The 16,684-nt window shown below is 40.9% G+C and overlaps 1 protein-coding gene across 1 annotated transcript; it reads left to right on the forward strand.

Annotated features, from left to right (window-relative positions):
• Positions 1-590: 590 nt before the first annotated feature.
• Positions 591-3,245, forward strand: LOC140824251 (uncharacterized). The gene is made up of 6 exons (XM_073185848.1): positions 591-767; positions 1,017-1,085; positions 1,432-1,698; positions 1,811-2,188; positions 2,322-2,497; positions 2,774-3,245. Exons 1-6 carry the CDS (start codon positions 591-593, stop codon positions 3,243-3,245), a joined length of 1,539 nt encoding a protein of 512 aa, XP_073041949.1.
• The last annotated feature ends 13,439 nt before the right edge of the window (positions 3,246-16,684 follow it).

Here is a 16,684-nt window from a genome sequence, read left to right on the forward strand (position 1 = left end):
GGGCTTTGATAGATGTGCACAAGGGTGAACTCACCTTGAGAGTTGGAGGAGAAGCTGTCATTTTTAATATCTATCACGCCATGAAGGAGTCAAATGAGATAAGCACTTGTAAAAGCATTGATATTTTAGACTCATGTATGTCTCTTGATTGTGCAGAAACTAGGGATCCCCTGGAGAGCTGTTTGATAGGTGCTGCAGGAACTGCCGATGAAGACGACTGGGAAGTGAAAGAGCAACTCGTGGCTCTTGATGGATCAAAGAAAGAAAGGAGAAAAGATGCACTGCCTGAAGAGTTGAATGTAAATGAGAAAATTGAGGTAAAAGCACCTTCTCCTGACTTAAAGGAACTGCCAAGCCACCTTTGTTAAGCATTTTTAGGTGAAAAGTCGACATATCCGGTAATCATCTCTTCCTCTCTTACTTGTACTTAAAAAGATAAATTATTGAGAGTATTGAGGAAATTTAAAGTTGCTTTGGGATGGTCGATTTCTGATATTAGGGGAATTAGCCCTACTATATGCATGCATAAAATTTTGATGGAGGAGTCGTATACTCCTTATGTGGACCACCAGAGGAGGTTGAACCCAGCAATGAAAGAGGTTGTGAAAAACGAGGTACTGAAATTACTAAATGCTGGTGTGATTTATGCCATTTCTGATAGTAACTGGGTGTCTCCTGTACAAGTTGTACCAAAAAAGGGTGGAATAACTGTGGTGAAAAACGAAAATGATGAATTGATATCTACTCGTACAGTAACTGGCTGGAGAGTATGTATTGATTATAGAAAGTTGAACAATGCCACACGGGAATATCATTTTCCATTGCCTTTTATTGATCAAATGCTTGATAGACTTGCTGGCTATTGTCATTATTGTTTTTTAGATGGTTATTCAGGTTATAACCAAATTGCTATAGCGCCAGAAGATCAGGAGAAGACTACTTTCACGTGTCCCTATGGCACGTTTGCTTTTCGGAGAATGCCGTTTGGGCTATGCAATGCACCTGCCACTTTCCAGAGGTGCATGATGGCCATTTTTGCAGATATGGTGGAGGAAATAATGGAAGTCTTCATGGATGACTTTTCGGTATTCGGTTCGTCGTTTGATCATTGTTTACATAACCTATCCCTCGTTTTGCAGAGATGCCAGGATAAGAACTTAGTTCTTAATTGGGAGAAGTGTCACTTTATGGTCCAAAAGTGTATTGTTCTCCTACATAAAGTGTCGTCCAAGGGATTAGAGGTGGACCGAGCTAAAGTCGTTGCGATCGAAAAACTTCCCCCACCAAAGATCATCAAATGAATACGGAGTTTTCTCAGGACATGCGGGGTTCTATCGTAGATTTATTAGAGACTTTTCCAAAATTACTAAACCCTTGTGTAACTTGCTTGAAAAAGAGTCGACTTTTATATTTGATGATGATTGTTTGCAGGCATTCGAGAAGATTAAAATGGCATTGGTGATCGCACCGATCATGATAGTGCCAGACTGGAAGGAGCCCTTTGAACTAATGTGTGTTGCAAGTGACTATGCAGTGGGCGCTGTCTTAGGACAAAGAAGGGACAAGATGTTTAGGGCGATCTACTACGCAAGCCGCACAATGGATGCTGCTCAGCAGAATTACACTACGACCGAGAAAGAGATGCTTGCAGTAGTATTTGCCTTCGACAAATTCAGGCCTTATTTGATTGGCACAAAGGTAATCGTTTTCACTGACCATGCAGCTATTCTCTACTTTCGCCAAGAAAGATGCAAAACCACGCTTGATAAGGTGGATTTTGCTATTACAAGAATTTGACTTTGAGGTCAAGGATAAAAAAGGTAGTGAGAATCGGGTAGCTGATCATTTGTCGAGGCTTGAGTTGGAGGAGAAGAAAGAAGAGGGAGCTATACAGGAAACTTTTCCGGATGAGCAACTCTTTGAGGTAAACACTGTAATTCCTTGGTTTGCTGATATTGCAAGTTTTTTGTCCTGTGGTACCCTTCCTCCAGAGTTGAGCTATCATCAAAAGAAGAAGTTTGTCTATGATATCAAGTTTTATTATTGGGATGACACATTTGTGTACAAGAGGTGTGCTGACCAAGTGATTAGGAGATGCGTGGAGGGTCTCGAAGCCCAACAAATTTTGGAGAAGTGTCATTCTTCACCATATGGTGGACACTTTGGAGCGTCAAGAACAGCAGCTAAGGTATTGCAATCTGGTTTCTATTGGCCTAGTTTGTTTAAAGATAGCTATACCTTAGTAAAAATCATGTGATAGATGCCAGAGGTTAGGAAACATCTCTAGGCGTCACGAATTACCACTGACAAATGTTTTGGAGGTGGAAATTTTTGATGTTTGGGGCATAGATTTCATGGGACCCTTTCCCCCTTCTTTTGGTAATTCTTATATTCTATTAGCTGTTGATTATGTGTCGAAATGGGTGGAAACAATCGCCACCAATACTAACGACTCTCATGTTGTAGTAAAATTTGTGCATAAGAACATCTTCACCAGGTTTGGAACACCGAGAGCCATCATAAGTGACGAAGGTACGCATTTTTGCAATAGAATTTTCAACTCACTTTTGGCTAAATACAATGTGAAGCACAAGGTGGCACTAGCATATCATCCTCAATCGAATGGACAAGCTGAAGTATCCAACCGGGAAATCAAGCAAATTCTGGAAAAGACTGTCAACACCAACCGGAGGAATTGGGCTATGAAGTTGGATGATGCGTTATGGGCTTATCGGACCGCATTCAAGACGCCTATTGGGATGTCTCCCTATAGGCTAGTTTTTGGGAAAACATGCCACCTGCTACTAGAAATGGAGCACCGAGCATTTTGGGCAGTTAAAAAGTTGAACTTCGACCTGAAAGCTTATGGCGATGTCAGAAAACTGCAGTTAATTGAGATGGATGAATTCCGAAATGACGCTTATGAAAATGCCAAGATCTACAAGGAGCAAACTAGGAAGTGGCACGACAAATTCATTGTCCGAAGGGAGCTCAAACCAGGACAACAAGTATTACTATTCAACTCTCGTCTGAAATTGTTTCCTGGTAAGCTGAAATCACGTTGGTCAGGGCCATTCGTAGTGAAAACAGTATATCCTCATGGGGCTACCGAGTTTAAGTGCAGTGATGGACGAACTTTCAAGGTCAATGGACAGCGGGTTAAAGTATACTATGGAAATGAAGTGAGGAATATTGACAATCTTAGTCTGGGTGAACCCAATCTTAGTCTGGGTGAACCCAATTAAACCAAGTGCTGCGTGGGAGGCAATCCACGATTAATTCTCGCATTTATTTTGTTTATTTTATTTAATAACTTTTATTTTATTTTATCTTTATTTCTTGATTTTAATTATTTTCATTCGCGTATTAATTTGAATCGTTTTATTTTTGCAGGTTATTAATATAAAAAATAGGTGAAAATACAGATGCAAGCGCGCCCCAGCACGAATTCTCGCGCGGCAGCGCACCCAGAACTAAGAGCAGGCACAGCACCATGCGCGCGGTCGCGCCATTTCGCGCGCTACCGCGTGCACTCCATTATTGTCGCAAGAACAGAAGGGCGCGCGCGGACTACCCACATCTCGCGCGACCGCGCGGCCTCAATAATTGAAGAAGAAACAGTGGATCGCGCGCGGCTGCGCCATATAACGTGCGCTGGCGCGCACTCAATTATTGGCACGTATCCAGAAGCTCGCGCGCGGCCGCTTCACATCTCGCGCGACCGCGCGCGCCGCGTCCCTACCCCCGATTTAAAACCCTATCTCATGATTTAAACACACACATCTCCTCCCCCCAACACAGCCGCCTCCCTCAAATCCTCTCCATCACTCTCCTCTAAAAAATCCTCTCCTCCACAAATCCAACACTCAACCTTGCCAAAATTTCTCCCAAACTCCTACAATACACCACCTCCCTCAACAAACACTCACCCAACCACCAACAGCAACCGCCGATGCACATCCAGCAGCACGCCGCCGCCGTCACCGAACCTCACCGCCGCCTCTAGCTACCACCGAGCGCCATCTCCGGTTAATTATCTACACTCAAGGTTACCGTTTCTTCTATATTATTATTGTTTGAGATAATTTTCAGTTTTCAAGCAATTGTTCGTGGGTTTGTGCTCTATATTTGTTAATTATTGGTGTGGACAAAAAATTGAAAATTATGCCGCCGAGAAAAAGATCAAAGGATGGGGCTTCCTCGTCTCGTTCCTACGATGCTCACAAATTTTGGAATGAGAAAGCCTTTCGGGTATATGAGAGCACTATGTCTCGATCTTTAATCAAGGAAAGAGGGATAGATATGAGCGACCTTGAATGCGATATAATCGAGGAAGTTGTGCGAAGGGGATGGGTAGATATTTCACAGTCTCCGCCAGACCCCGTGATATCCGTAGTCCGTGAATTTTATGCGAATTTGGGAATCAAACATGAGGAGTACGGAGTTTTGGTGCGAGGGCAACTCGTCTATTTTGATTCGGCCACCATTAATTCAATCTACAATCTGTCGGATTTTGAAAATGACAGGTACACTGAGTTGATCACTGGGATGTGAACTACGATGAGATTATCAGGACCTTATGCATCGAGGGTGCAGAGTGGCGCTTGAATCAGGGCTTCCCAATCACTCTGAAGAAAGTCTGACTTGCTCTGTGATCCACGCAGTTGGGCATCGTTTATTCTCTCACGGATCATGCCATCATCACATCAGACGGAGATTACAAAGGATAAGGTGGCGTTGATCTACGCCATAATGACTGGGAGAACCGTCGATCTTGGGAAGCTCATCTACAGTTTTATCAGGCGCTAGCACGGGACTCATGACTATCAGTCTCCCTTGTGCACATACTATTACTGCCCTATGTCTTTATGCCGGTGTGCAATGGGGCTCCGAGGAATCAGTTTTGAAAGCTAAAGCCCCAATAACAGTATCTGAAGCATACCTCCTGCGAGGAAGATGAGAGATGGAACAACAAGAGGCTAGGGCAGAATACAACCAAAGGGCCAGACAACGCCATCCACCACCACCACCATCGATCCCTCGATCTAGTTTGGGAGATCGCATGTTCCGAATAGAACACGATATGCTGGAGCAACGCCAAGAGCTGGCCGAACACCGACACACTACCGGTGTTTTCATGTCTTTTATGATGAACTTTACATCAGTGATTGCCCAACGTTTTCCACCTACTGGACCTGGGGATGTTCCTTTTCCACCACATCCAGTATGGCCTCCACAGTACCCACCACCAGATCTTTCACCGCCGCAGCACATGGACGAGGATGCCGAAGATACTGGCAATGATGATTCGAGCCCCGAGTTCTGACACTCGGGAGCAAGGTATGTGTTGTCATGTTCTTTATTTCTATACATTGAGGACAATGCATACTTTAAGTTTGGGGGGATAAAAATTTCTTGTTAAATTTTTCTGAATTTATTTTTTTTATTGCTCAGTAGTTAATTTAGTCTCTATTTATTTTTTGCATGTTAGAACTTGTTAGGTGGAGTCATGGATAAGTAAAATGTGTGGCTGATGATAAAAATTGAATTATGGTCCTGAAGTTTATATGTGTTCATGATAACTTAGATGTCACAATTATTCTGCACTGTCGTGTTGTGATACTATCGTTGCTTAGAGACAAGTTGCATGCCTGTGATGCTAAATAGATGAGGGAGATCCGATTCTTGGTAAATCTTGCATGACATCGATTGACACTTTTGCAGACTTAGAAATGATCTAGGCAGTTTTTCACAATATCCTTGGGCCTGTGTTCTTTGTTTACTGTCAATTGTAGCCCTTTGAGCTTCAAGTTAATTGAGATGCGTACTTTTTCTTCGTGCACCTATTTCATATATCATTTTGATTGAAAATTGCATGTGACTGGTTTGTATGAGATGATTAATGGATTGACGGTAATCTAGAACTTGTTTAAGCACTTTTCGAGGCGAAATACGGATAATATGTGACATAGGAATGATTTAGGCGATCTTTGAAACCGTTGAGCCTTCGAGCCTACCAAATGAACATGAAAGATCCCTAGTGTCCCATTTTGAGCCTACAAAAAAAAATCAAGTGGTGTGTGTCAATGACATACAATTAGCCCCCACTTGTATCTATTCTACATCCCACAACAACTACCTAATGAAGCTTATACATTTATTCTCCTACCCGATTATGAGAGAAATAAATTCATTAGTGTTGTAATGATTCAAAAGCTCCTTGAAAAGAAAAAGAAAAATTGAAGTGTGCAAAGAGGGAGTCGAAAATAGACAAAAAGAAGGAGAAGAAGTTCAATCAAAGAAAAGGATGAATCAAAAGTGGTGAAAAAGAAAATATATGGGAGCAGAAGGATATGAATGAAAAGAAAACAATAAGTATATGGTGAATGAAAAGAGAATGAAAAGGAGTGAAATTGATGAAGATTTGATTATTTCTCTCAAATTTTGAATTCCATACCTTTTATTGTAGCCGTGAGCCGTGGCCTAACGTTACAAGCCTACAAGACCTATTAACCTTGTCATATTTATCCAATATACTAGTGGAGAAAAGTTGTTCAAGTCAAGCCTATGGATACCTGAAAAATATTGTCATCGAGTATAGACTTTAATCACTTGCTTGCGAGCATCTCATTGTGTGATTTCATCTTTGGCATACGTGTGTTGACCATATTTCGAGCCAAATAATCACCGATAAAGTCCTATGTGATCTATGAATGCGAATTTATATTTTTATGAAGTGTGAGTTGAACTAAACTGATGATTCCTTGATTCTGTAAGGTGAATGGGCATTATGACTCTATTTGAGCACTCGATGGGGTAAACGAACATTGACTTATCACACGCACACGTGACTCTTGGGAAATCATGAATTACATTAAAATAGATAAGTCTGACGCCAATATCACTTCTTGCGAATCCATGACTGTTAAGAGTTTCATTACTTGTTAATTGACTTCCTGTTTTTATTTTATTTTGCTCGGGACTAGCAAAAGTTCAAGTTTGGTGGGTTTGATAAGTGCAAGATTTGCACTTAATTTACATTTGAATCCATTTTGAATTATGTTTGTTTCGAACAGAATTATGCGTTTTTGGTTTGTTTCTGTTGTCATTTCAGGAATGGAGAAAATAGCGAACACGAAGCCAAGTCGACCAAGAAGCGCACAACCATGAGCATGCCACTGGACAGATGTGTGCGCGTGGCCGCGCCACTTCACGCACAGGCGCGCGCGCACAGGTAAATAGGTGCAAGACCAGAGAGGCGCGCGTCATCGCGCCACATCGAGCGCAGCTGCGCGCGCAAAGACAAGTCACCCGAGCATAACATCGCACGCCACGCGCGACATCACGCGCATCCGTGCGCGCACAGCAGAACGTGAATACCCGAGAGTAGCGTGCGTCCACGCGACTACATGCGCGATCGCGCGCACACATGCACGGCCAGAGAAGCAACACCGAGCGCGCCACCGTGCCAATTCTCGTGCCACCACGTGCACGGCATTCCAGAAAGTATAAAATGCGCGCCGCTAGGTCAGAGAAGAGGGAGTTAGCCGTTTTGGACGAAAAACACCATCTTGGGACGGGAAAAGAAGCGAGAGACGGAGCGCATACACAGGAAGAAGATTCAGAGTGTGAAGAACAGCCACAACTACGAAGAACGACGGATCTGGGGACAGAGACGACACTTCGGATTTGTTTTCTTTTCATTTGTTTCTTTATTATATTGCGTAGAGATGTGTAGAATCACAAACATGTCTTGTTTTCTCTTGAATTTCGTGATGAACTAAATTTCTATTCTAGAGGTTGACGTAGCTTTGTCTATACGATGATTTGACGTGGATATTTTTATGATTGGATTCTGTTTTATTTAATTGTGTTTTCTACTCTTATATACATTACAATTTACTGGCCATGAATTGTATGTTGTGATTAATCCTACAACTTGGAAGAGGGACTAGGATTATAGATCACTAGCGGCACATCGTGGAATGTTTATATCGTTCGGAAGGCGTATAACTTTTTCGAGGCTTTGGTAAGAACATTGATTGCATTTATCAATCAAACTTAGATTTGTATTAGGAATAATTGAATCGAAGTTGGATTGATACATTTATTCGTCACTTGGGAAAGGGGGAATATAATACGTAAGTGTTCTTGGGCATTAAATAATATGAATTCAAGAATTGAAATGCTACGAGGAAGAATAATCGTAGAAACTTAGTGAAATCATTCCTCTAGATATTTTCTATCATTGATATTTCTCCATTCGGTAATTCGATTTTTTGTTAATTCGTAATTTAACTGTTTTTAACAAACCAATTCTCTTACGAATTTTCTTGATAAAGTTTGGACTATTTTAATTACAAGAATTGATATACAATTTTACACACACTCATCGTGGGATCGATATCTGTACTCTAACCAGTACTAAAACTTGACACCGTACACTTGCGGTAGTGAAATCTCGCAACAGAAATCAACTGACTCATCAGTTGAACTTATTTCACTCTCGTTCATTTGTACTGATCAGCTGGGTTTCTTCATCAGTTGAACACTCCTTCGGCTGCTCAGGCATATGAGGTTCTCCTGCTGAACCACCTAACAACTGGACAATCAGCTGACGTAACAGTTAGAATGATTCAGTTTGTGCGATCATGTGAGTGTTCAGTTTGCGATGTAAACAGCTCGTGACTGATTATAACTTCTATACACTAAGGTAGATTATTAGTAATACAAAATAACAAGTTTTGTTAACATCAAAATCAAGATTGCAAACTTGAAAAGTTCCAACAAAGAACAAGACAATGCGAATGAATCCGGGAGAAGTTTTCTTTGCAAGTTTAACTGAAAATCGAGACCTTCAGCTGGTGTTCTCTGAAACCGAGGGAAAAGAGTTCTGAATGAGGGTGTCGGCTGGTGTGGGGGTGAAAATGATTAGGTTTAGGGTTAATGATGCTTAATTATATAGATAATAATTAGTTAATGGGCCACAATTGATTTTTTTTAAAGTTTTAAAAGACTTTGTGTCTCGACTTTTCGACTGCCCTTCTCAAACGTTTGTCTTTAATTTTATAATGCAACGTCCTTTATTGTCCTTTGACTGGACAATTATTTTGTACATTTGTGTATAGCTGGAATCCACTAGAAGAGCTTGTCTTGATCTACAACTGAAAGATTCTGACTGATGCTTCGAACTAGTCAGCTGAACTGATCTTCAATTGAGCCGATGAAATCAACTGACTCGTTAGTTGAACTGATTTCACTCTCGTTCATTTGTACTGATCAGCTGGGTTTCTTCATCCGTTGAACACTCCTTCGGCTGCCCAGGCATATGTGGTTCTCCTGCTGAACCACCTAACAACTGGACAATCAGCTGACGTAACAGTTAGAATGATTCAGTTTGTGCGATCATGTGAGTGTTCAGTTTGCGATGTAAACAGCTCGTGACTGATTATAACTTCTATCCACTAAGGTAGATTATTACTAATACAAAATAACAAGTTTTGTTAAAATCAAAATCAAGATTGCAAACTTGAAAAGTTCCAACAAAGGAAAAGACGATGCGAATGAATCCGGGAGAAGTTTTCTTTGCAAGTTTAACTGAAAATCGAGACCTTCAGCTGGTGTTATCTGAAACCGAGGGAAAATAGTTCTGAATGAGGGTGTCGGCTGGTGTGGGGGTGAAAATGATTAGGTTTTGGGTTAATGATGCTTAATTATATAGATAATAATTAGTTAATGGGCCACAATTGAATTTTTTTTTAAAGTTTTAAAAGACTTTGTGTCTCGAATTTTCGACTGCCCTTCTGAAACGTTTGTCTTTAATTTTATAATGCAACATCCTTTATTGTCCTTTGACTGGACAATTATTTTGTACATTTGTGTATAGCTGGAATCCACTAGAAGAGCTTGTCTTGATCTACAACTGAAAGATTCTGACTGATGCTTCGAACTAGTCAGCTGAACTGATCTTCAATTGAGCTGATGAAATCAACTGACTCGTCAGTTGAACTGATTTCACTCTCGTTCATTTGTACTTGTGAGAACTCGGAAATTTCGACTCAAACCAAATCAAATTTAACTCGAGGAAGTAACTTCAAAGCTCTGGAATCTGCTTAAAGGGAAGCCAAGCTACAACTAACCACGTCCATCGAAGAGTTGGCACGCGAGGAGAAAAACTCCAGCTCAAGGACTCGAACTTCCAGCTCGAAGAAGCTCAACCAAGTTTGTCCTAACTAGACCAAAAGGGAGCTATAAGTTGAGCCAAGAGATTGGACAAATTAAATGTGCAAGAGATGATCGTCACATTAACCCATGAAGGAGCTGCGGGAGAAGCTAAGAGCTAGGACATATTGATGATGCAGGAAATGACCCTTTAGAAAACCAAGGTGTTATTAAGGAATGCATAGGATTTTGAACTTCAATTATGACTAGTCTTGGAATTAAGGAATGCATGGGACTTTGAGACCATATTGATGACTTGTTTGGGCTACAAGTTTCGGCCATTTGGGGGAAATGAGAGGCCTTTTTGGCACCTATAAATATGGCATCGAGGTTGAGAGAAAGCACACCACCAAGCCTACAAGAAATTTCGGCTCTTTCCCCCTCACCTTAAACCATTCGGCCGAGCAAGCAAGAAGAAAGGAGGGAAGATTTTCGTGCAGTCCAGAGTTGTTTTTCCGTGACGAAGTGCTGCCCATCGAAGACCACATTTGTCAAAGGGACGCCGAAGTGCTGTCCGATTTTTGAGAGGAAAACTTTGTACAAAAGCTTGCATAGTTCGAACCACACCTAAAATTTAAGTAAGTGGGCTTTTGTTATTTAGTTCATTTCTATTTTAAAATTTGAATAACGTATGGTTCCATGTATGTATTTTTTGAAAATATCATGAAATGCATGTCCACCTATTATTTTTTCGAAAATCAGTGTTATGATTTGAAACTCCGATCGATTATGTGTTTTCTTCTGTTCTTTGAATTCTTTGATTCCGCTGCATCTGTCTGAAATTCTGATAAGTTCTGTCCGTTAAAAATCTGAAGTCTTTTTTACACTGTTGTGAGTCAATTGGAAATGGGACGAGAATTGTGATTCTGTGTGGCCCCCAATGGTGGGTATAAAACCATTTCTGTGTGGCCCCCAATGGTGGGTATAAAACAATTTCTGGCCTCACCCCTTAGAGGAGTAGCATATTGGGGACAATTTGACCATGGAAATGAGATGAGTAACTGTGTTCTGTTTGTTCCGATATGATCTGTTTCTGAACTGTTCTGAGAAATCTGTTTCGTTCGTTTCTGTTATGATAAGTTAAGTAGTAAGATTTGAAAGATTCTTAAAGGATTGTTTTAAAGACTTATGTTCTATATGTATCTTTGGAAATCGATCGACCCCCCACTTGCTGAGTGTTTCCCAAAACACTCACCCCTTACAAATTTCAGATAAGAATGAGGAGCAGATTGATGAGGAGGAGCAGGAAGCTTTTTGGATCCATGATCGATAGCAAGCTCAAGATTTCGTACTTTTCTTCTGTATTCGTTTTCGAAAAACTCTGATGTAATCTTCATTTTTATTGTCATTTTAAGACAATATTTAATTTATGGAAAAGACTGGTTTTCGGCAATTCGATACGAGGCTTAATTGTTTTCAAGTAATTGTTAAACAATGTCGGATGTCACCGATGCTTCGGACTCGGGGCGAGACATTTAAGTGGTATCAGAGCCGCCAGGTTCATAATCCCGCTGGGATTTTGACAGACAAAATTTGGCGAAGTAAAATTTTGGCAAAAGCCTAGTATTTCTCAATTCGAGTTCAACTTTCATCCTGAAGTCTAACTTTCATCTGTTTCCTAAATATCGAATAGACTTAAAAAATGTATACCCTCAATCGTTCTGAAATCACTTAGAATCAAAAATTTCCCACGACCTCTTTGTTTCTATTATTTGTGCTTTTCCACCCTTTATACGATTCTGATGCTTTACCTTCCATTTTTATCCTAGGAAATGGCTGCCCCTCGTACTCGCACACAGGATGCTCTCCGTATGCATCAGCTTACCATCGATAACCACGCTAGGGTAATAGCAACTTTAAAGGCGCAACTGGCCAAGGAGAAATTGGAAAGGAAAGAGCTTAATGAGATTAGACACCTGCTGGAGTCGGACGTACAGCGACTCACTCATCATTTGGATGTGGCTGAAAGTCAAATGCTACAGATACCGACGAATTCGATTCGCTTCGCGCGCTTGGTCTCAATCAACAAGGATTTACTTGAGAGGATAGAGACAGAGAAGGATCGCGCTGCTCAGGCCCGTCAGCGCCAGGAGGAGTTCATCGCCAGGCAGGATCGGTACATTTCGAAGATCCACGGAGCTATGGACAGGCTTCAAGACCAAAATAAATACCTACATTCAGTGATAGAGAACATGGAGAAAGAAGAAGTAGCACCGATGGAGGTAGATGGAAACGGCAGTGCCAGTGACAGCGATGATGGAGAGATGTTCGATTAGATTAGCATGATTATAAAATATTAAACTGTAGCAAACTTGTGGCTAAGAAACTATTATGTGAATCAAATTATTTTGAAACTTTCTACTTACTTTCTGTTATTGCACATTAAAGATTTGACGAGTATCTTATCTATATAAAATTGTTTTTTTTGTATCTTTATAGGAAACCAGTATGGAACTCCAAAGTGTTATAAATGAACTTCAAAAACAACTTCAGGAAAAGGAGTCAGAAATTAAAATACTGAAAGAAAAGAATGAAAAATTTTAAAGGGATAACTACCAATTAGATGGGAATAAAGTGTGAATGGGGGAGGATCTTCGAGAGGCCAGAGTCGAAGAGAAGAAACTACGTGAAGACGTTAGACGATACGCCGCTTATCATCTGGAGTCGGAGCATCAGCACGAAATCACCAAGCAAGAGTTGAAGAACACACAAGATAGGGTTTTTACGCTTCAAATTCAGAAAGATAGTCTTCTTAAAACCCAACGCCGTCTTCAAAGGCGGATTGAAGAGCAATAAATCGATGAGAAAGTAAGCCAATCGACAATACAAGAGCTGCAGGAACAAGTCAACCACCTTGATCATCAAAATACACAACTGCAGAATTTCATTGAGCATCTGCAAAATGAAATGATCAATATGGAGGAACTAATGGAGAAAATGGAAGCCAACCCAGCGGAGGAAGAAGTTAACGAAGCGCTAGGGGATGGGGAAGTGATCGATGAGTAGAGAGAGAAAGCTCTAGAGTAGGCTTCGATTGTATCTAGAAGTATTTAATCAATTATTTGACAAGATTGGTTGTATGAAAATTTTTACAATTTAATGAAACTATTTCTTTGATTAAATGTGGTGGCAAACAAATTAATAAAATACATGTTTATAGGATATGGCAGGCAGACCTCCCCATCACAACCGTGATCCTCGTGGCGACAATCAAGACAAGAATCCACCACCACCACCACCACCCAGGGTGAACCTCAGCCAAGAGGATATGATGGCAATAGCAACTATTGTAGCAGCTACATTACAAGGAATTGCGAATCCCCTTGCCAATGCCATACAACCACCAACTGAACCACAACCCGTGGAATTAAGTACCATTACGAATCTCTCAGGAGGAACCGAGTTCCGACCTTCGATGGAAACCCAGACCCAGAAGTCAGTCACAACTGGCTTAAAAACGTCGAATCACAACTACACTTACTGGAGGTACCTGAAGAATTGAGAGTAGAAGTTGTAGCACCGTTTCTAGAGGATCGAGCTAGGAAGTGGTGGGAGAATGTGTCACCATCTTTGACGGAAGTGGAGGAAATCACATGGCAGATTTTTAAGAAAGAATTTCTGAAACAATAATATCCGGCCGAGTTTCGTCTACAAAAGCTGAATGAATTTGAAAATTTCAGACAGTCACCGGACATGACGGTAATGGAATACACGTCGAGATTTAATGATTTGGGAATTTATGTCCCCACAATTATGTCCGATGAAACCATGAATATGCATCGTTTCAAAAAGGGACTCAATAGCCGAATTCAGTCGGCACTGGCAGTATTCAAACCTAGCAGTTTTGCAGAATTAATGGGAGCCGCAATGAGCGCAAAAACTGATATCAAGAGGCGTGAGGATGAAAACAAGAACAAAAGGCCGATGATCAATCAATATATTCAGAACGGTCCCAAGTTTAAGAAAACAAACTACTCAGGAGGGTCTTTCAAAGGGAGTTCTGGCAATACTGGCAATAGAGAAGGGAAGTGGTGTGACACCTGTAAACAGTATCATATCGGAAAATGCTATCGGAAGTCAGGGGAATGTTTTAAGTGCGGAAAAGTGGGCCATCGAATTAGAGATTGTCCAGACAACAAGGACAAAGGAACATGGCCTAGCAAAATAAGAAAACAAGACTAATGCTAGGGTCTATGCAATATCCCAAGAGGAAGCCGATAACAGCAACGAAGTGGTGGCAGGTACCAGCTTACTCAATAAAATGCCTGCGTATACTTTGTTTGATTGTGGTGCCACACATTCATTTGTGTCTAGAAGATTTGCCAAAAAGCTTAAACTTGCGCATGATATTCTTAGTGAACCGTTAAGAGTAGCAACACCTGCCAGCAAAACAATTGAGACCCAAAAAGTGTATCGAAATTGTGAAATTTGTATCAATGAACAAACTTTTGAAGTAAAATTAATTCAACTCAATATGGTTGAGTTTGACATTATCCTCGGAATGGACTGGTTAGCTAAAAACCATGCCATTGTGGACTGTCAAAAGAAAGAAATTAGACTTCAGACTCCTACTAAAGAAGAAGTTTTATTTCACGGGAAATCCAAAGAAATAAAATTCCTACTGTCAGCTTCGCAAGCCTGGAAGGCTGTAAAGGGAGGAGAAGAAATTTACCTGGCAGTAATCAATGAAGTCAAAGAAGAAGGAGTCCCAAAGTTGGAAGAAATCCCAATTGTTCAAGAATTTCCAGATGTTTTTCCTGAGGAACTACCGGGTGAAATACCTGATAGAGAAATAGAATTTGAAATCAATTTGGTCCCTGGTGCTGCACCAATATCAAAGGCACCATACCGAATGGCTCCAGCTGAATTAAAGGAGTTAAAGGAGCAACTCCAAGAATTGCTGGACAAGAAGCATATCCGCCCTAGTGCATCTCCGTGGGGAGCCCCAGTGCTTTTCGTAAAGAAAAAGGACGGAAGCATGAGGCTATGTATCGACTACCGGGAGCTAAACAAGATCACCATAAAGAATAAGTACCCACTCCCAAGAATAGATGATCTTTTCGATCAGTTAAAGGGAGACAAGGTCTTCTCAAAACTAGATCTGAGATCTGGTTACCATCAGTTGAAGGTCAAAGCGGAAGACATCCCTAAAACTGCTTTTAGGACCAGATATGGACATTACGAATTCACGGTAATGGCTTTTGGTCTAACAAATGCTCCTGCATCATTCATGGACCTGATGAATCGGGTATTCAAACCTCGACAAGTTTGTGGTTGTCTTCATAGATGATATCCTGGTGTACTCACCAAGTGAAGAAGAGCACAGAGAACATCTGCGTCTCACTTTGCAGACACTACGAGAAAAGGAACTATATGCCAAATTCAAGAAGTGTGAATTTTGGTTGAAAAGTGTGGCGTTCTTAGGTCATATAATTTCTGAATATGGAGTGTCAGTAAACCCTAAGAAGGTGGAAGCAATCAAGGATTGGCCACAACCAAAGACAGTGACTGAAGTAAGAAGTTTTCTGGGATTAGCAGGCTACTATAGAAAATTTGTGGAAGGATTTTCTTCAATAGCCATTCCACTCACCAAACTTACTCAGAAAAATTCGAAATTCATTTGGAATGAACCTTGTGAAAAGAGTTTCGAAACCCTGAAGACAAAACTCGCATCCACACCAGTACTAATTCTTCCCGAGGATGGTAAGAATTTCACTGTATACAGTGACACATCAAAGGAAGGATTGGGGTGTGTGCTTATGCAAGAGGGTCAAGTAATCACTTATGCCTCACGGCAATTGAAACCATATGAGCAGAATTACGCCACTCATGACTTGGAGTTAGCCGCAGTAGTATTTGCACTTAAAATCTGGAGGCACTATCTTTATGGGGTAAAATGCGAAGTTTATACTGATCACCAGAGCCTCAAGTACATTTGCACTCGAAAGGAATTAAACATGAGACAAAGGAGATGGATGGAAATTCTCAAAGACTATGACCTATCAATCAATTACCATCCGGGTAAGGAAAATAAAGTGGCAGATGCGTTGAGTCGAAGGAACCCTAGGAAGGTGAATTTAAATTCCCTATCAGTGCAACCAAATCTCCGAGAGACCATCAAGTTGAAGCAGAGTCAAGACGTCTTCATCCTGAGAATTAAAGAACAAATCAAAGGAGGAAAAGTTACAGAATTTCAAATTGATAACGATGGTATCCTTTGGATGAAAGGACGATTGTATGTACCAAACATCGATGGAATTCGAGAAGAGGTAATGGCCGAGGCACATAAATCGAGATTTTCAGTACATCCAGGGAGTACCAAGATGTATAGAAACTTGAAAGATAATTACTGGTGGAACGGTATGAAGAAAGACGTAGTTGTCTTTGTTGCAAAGTGTTTAGTCTGTCAACAAGTCAAGGCAGAACATCAAAGGCCTGGAGGACTTTTACAGCCATTGGAGAT

Source organism: Primulina eburnea, chromosome 2 (assembly GCF_022965805.1).
Source record: "Primulina eburnea isolate SZY01 chromosome 2, ASM2296580v1, whole genome shotgun sequence".
Taxonomy (NCBI): Eukaryota; Viridiplantae; Streptophyta; class Magnoliopsida; order Lamiales; family Gesneriaceae; genus Primulina; species Primulina eburnea.

What these genes read in the sequence shown, in the direction of transcription:
- LOC140824251 (XM_073185848.1), top strand. Translation starts at nt 591, where the DNA reads ATGAAAGAGGTTGTGAAAAACGAGGTACTGAAATTACTAAATGCTGGT. An exon ending in GTACAGTAACTGGCTGGAGA is followed by an intron (nt 768 to 1,016) that starts GTATGTATTGAT and finishes GCCACTTTCCAG; the next exon opens with AGGTGCATGATGGCCATTTT. An exon ending in TCTTCATGGATGACTTTTCG is followed by an intron (nt 1,086 to 1,431) that starts GTATTCGGTTCG and finishes GATTGTTTGCAG; the next exon opens with GCATTCGAGAAGATTAAAAT.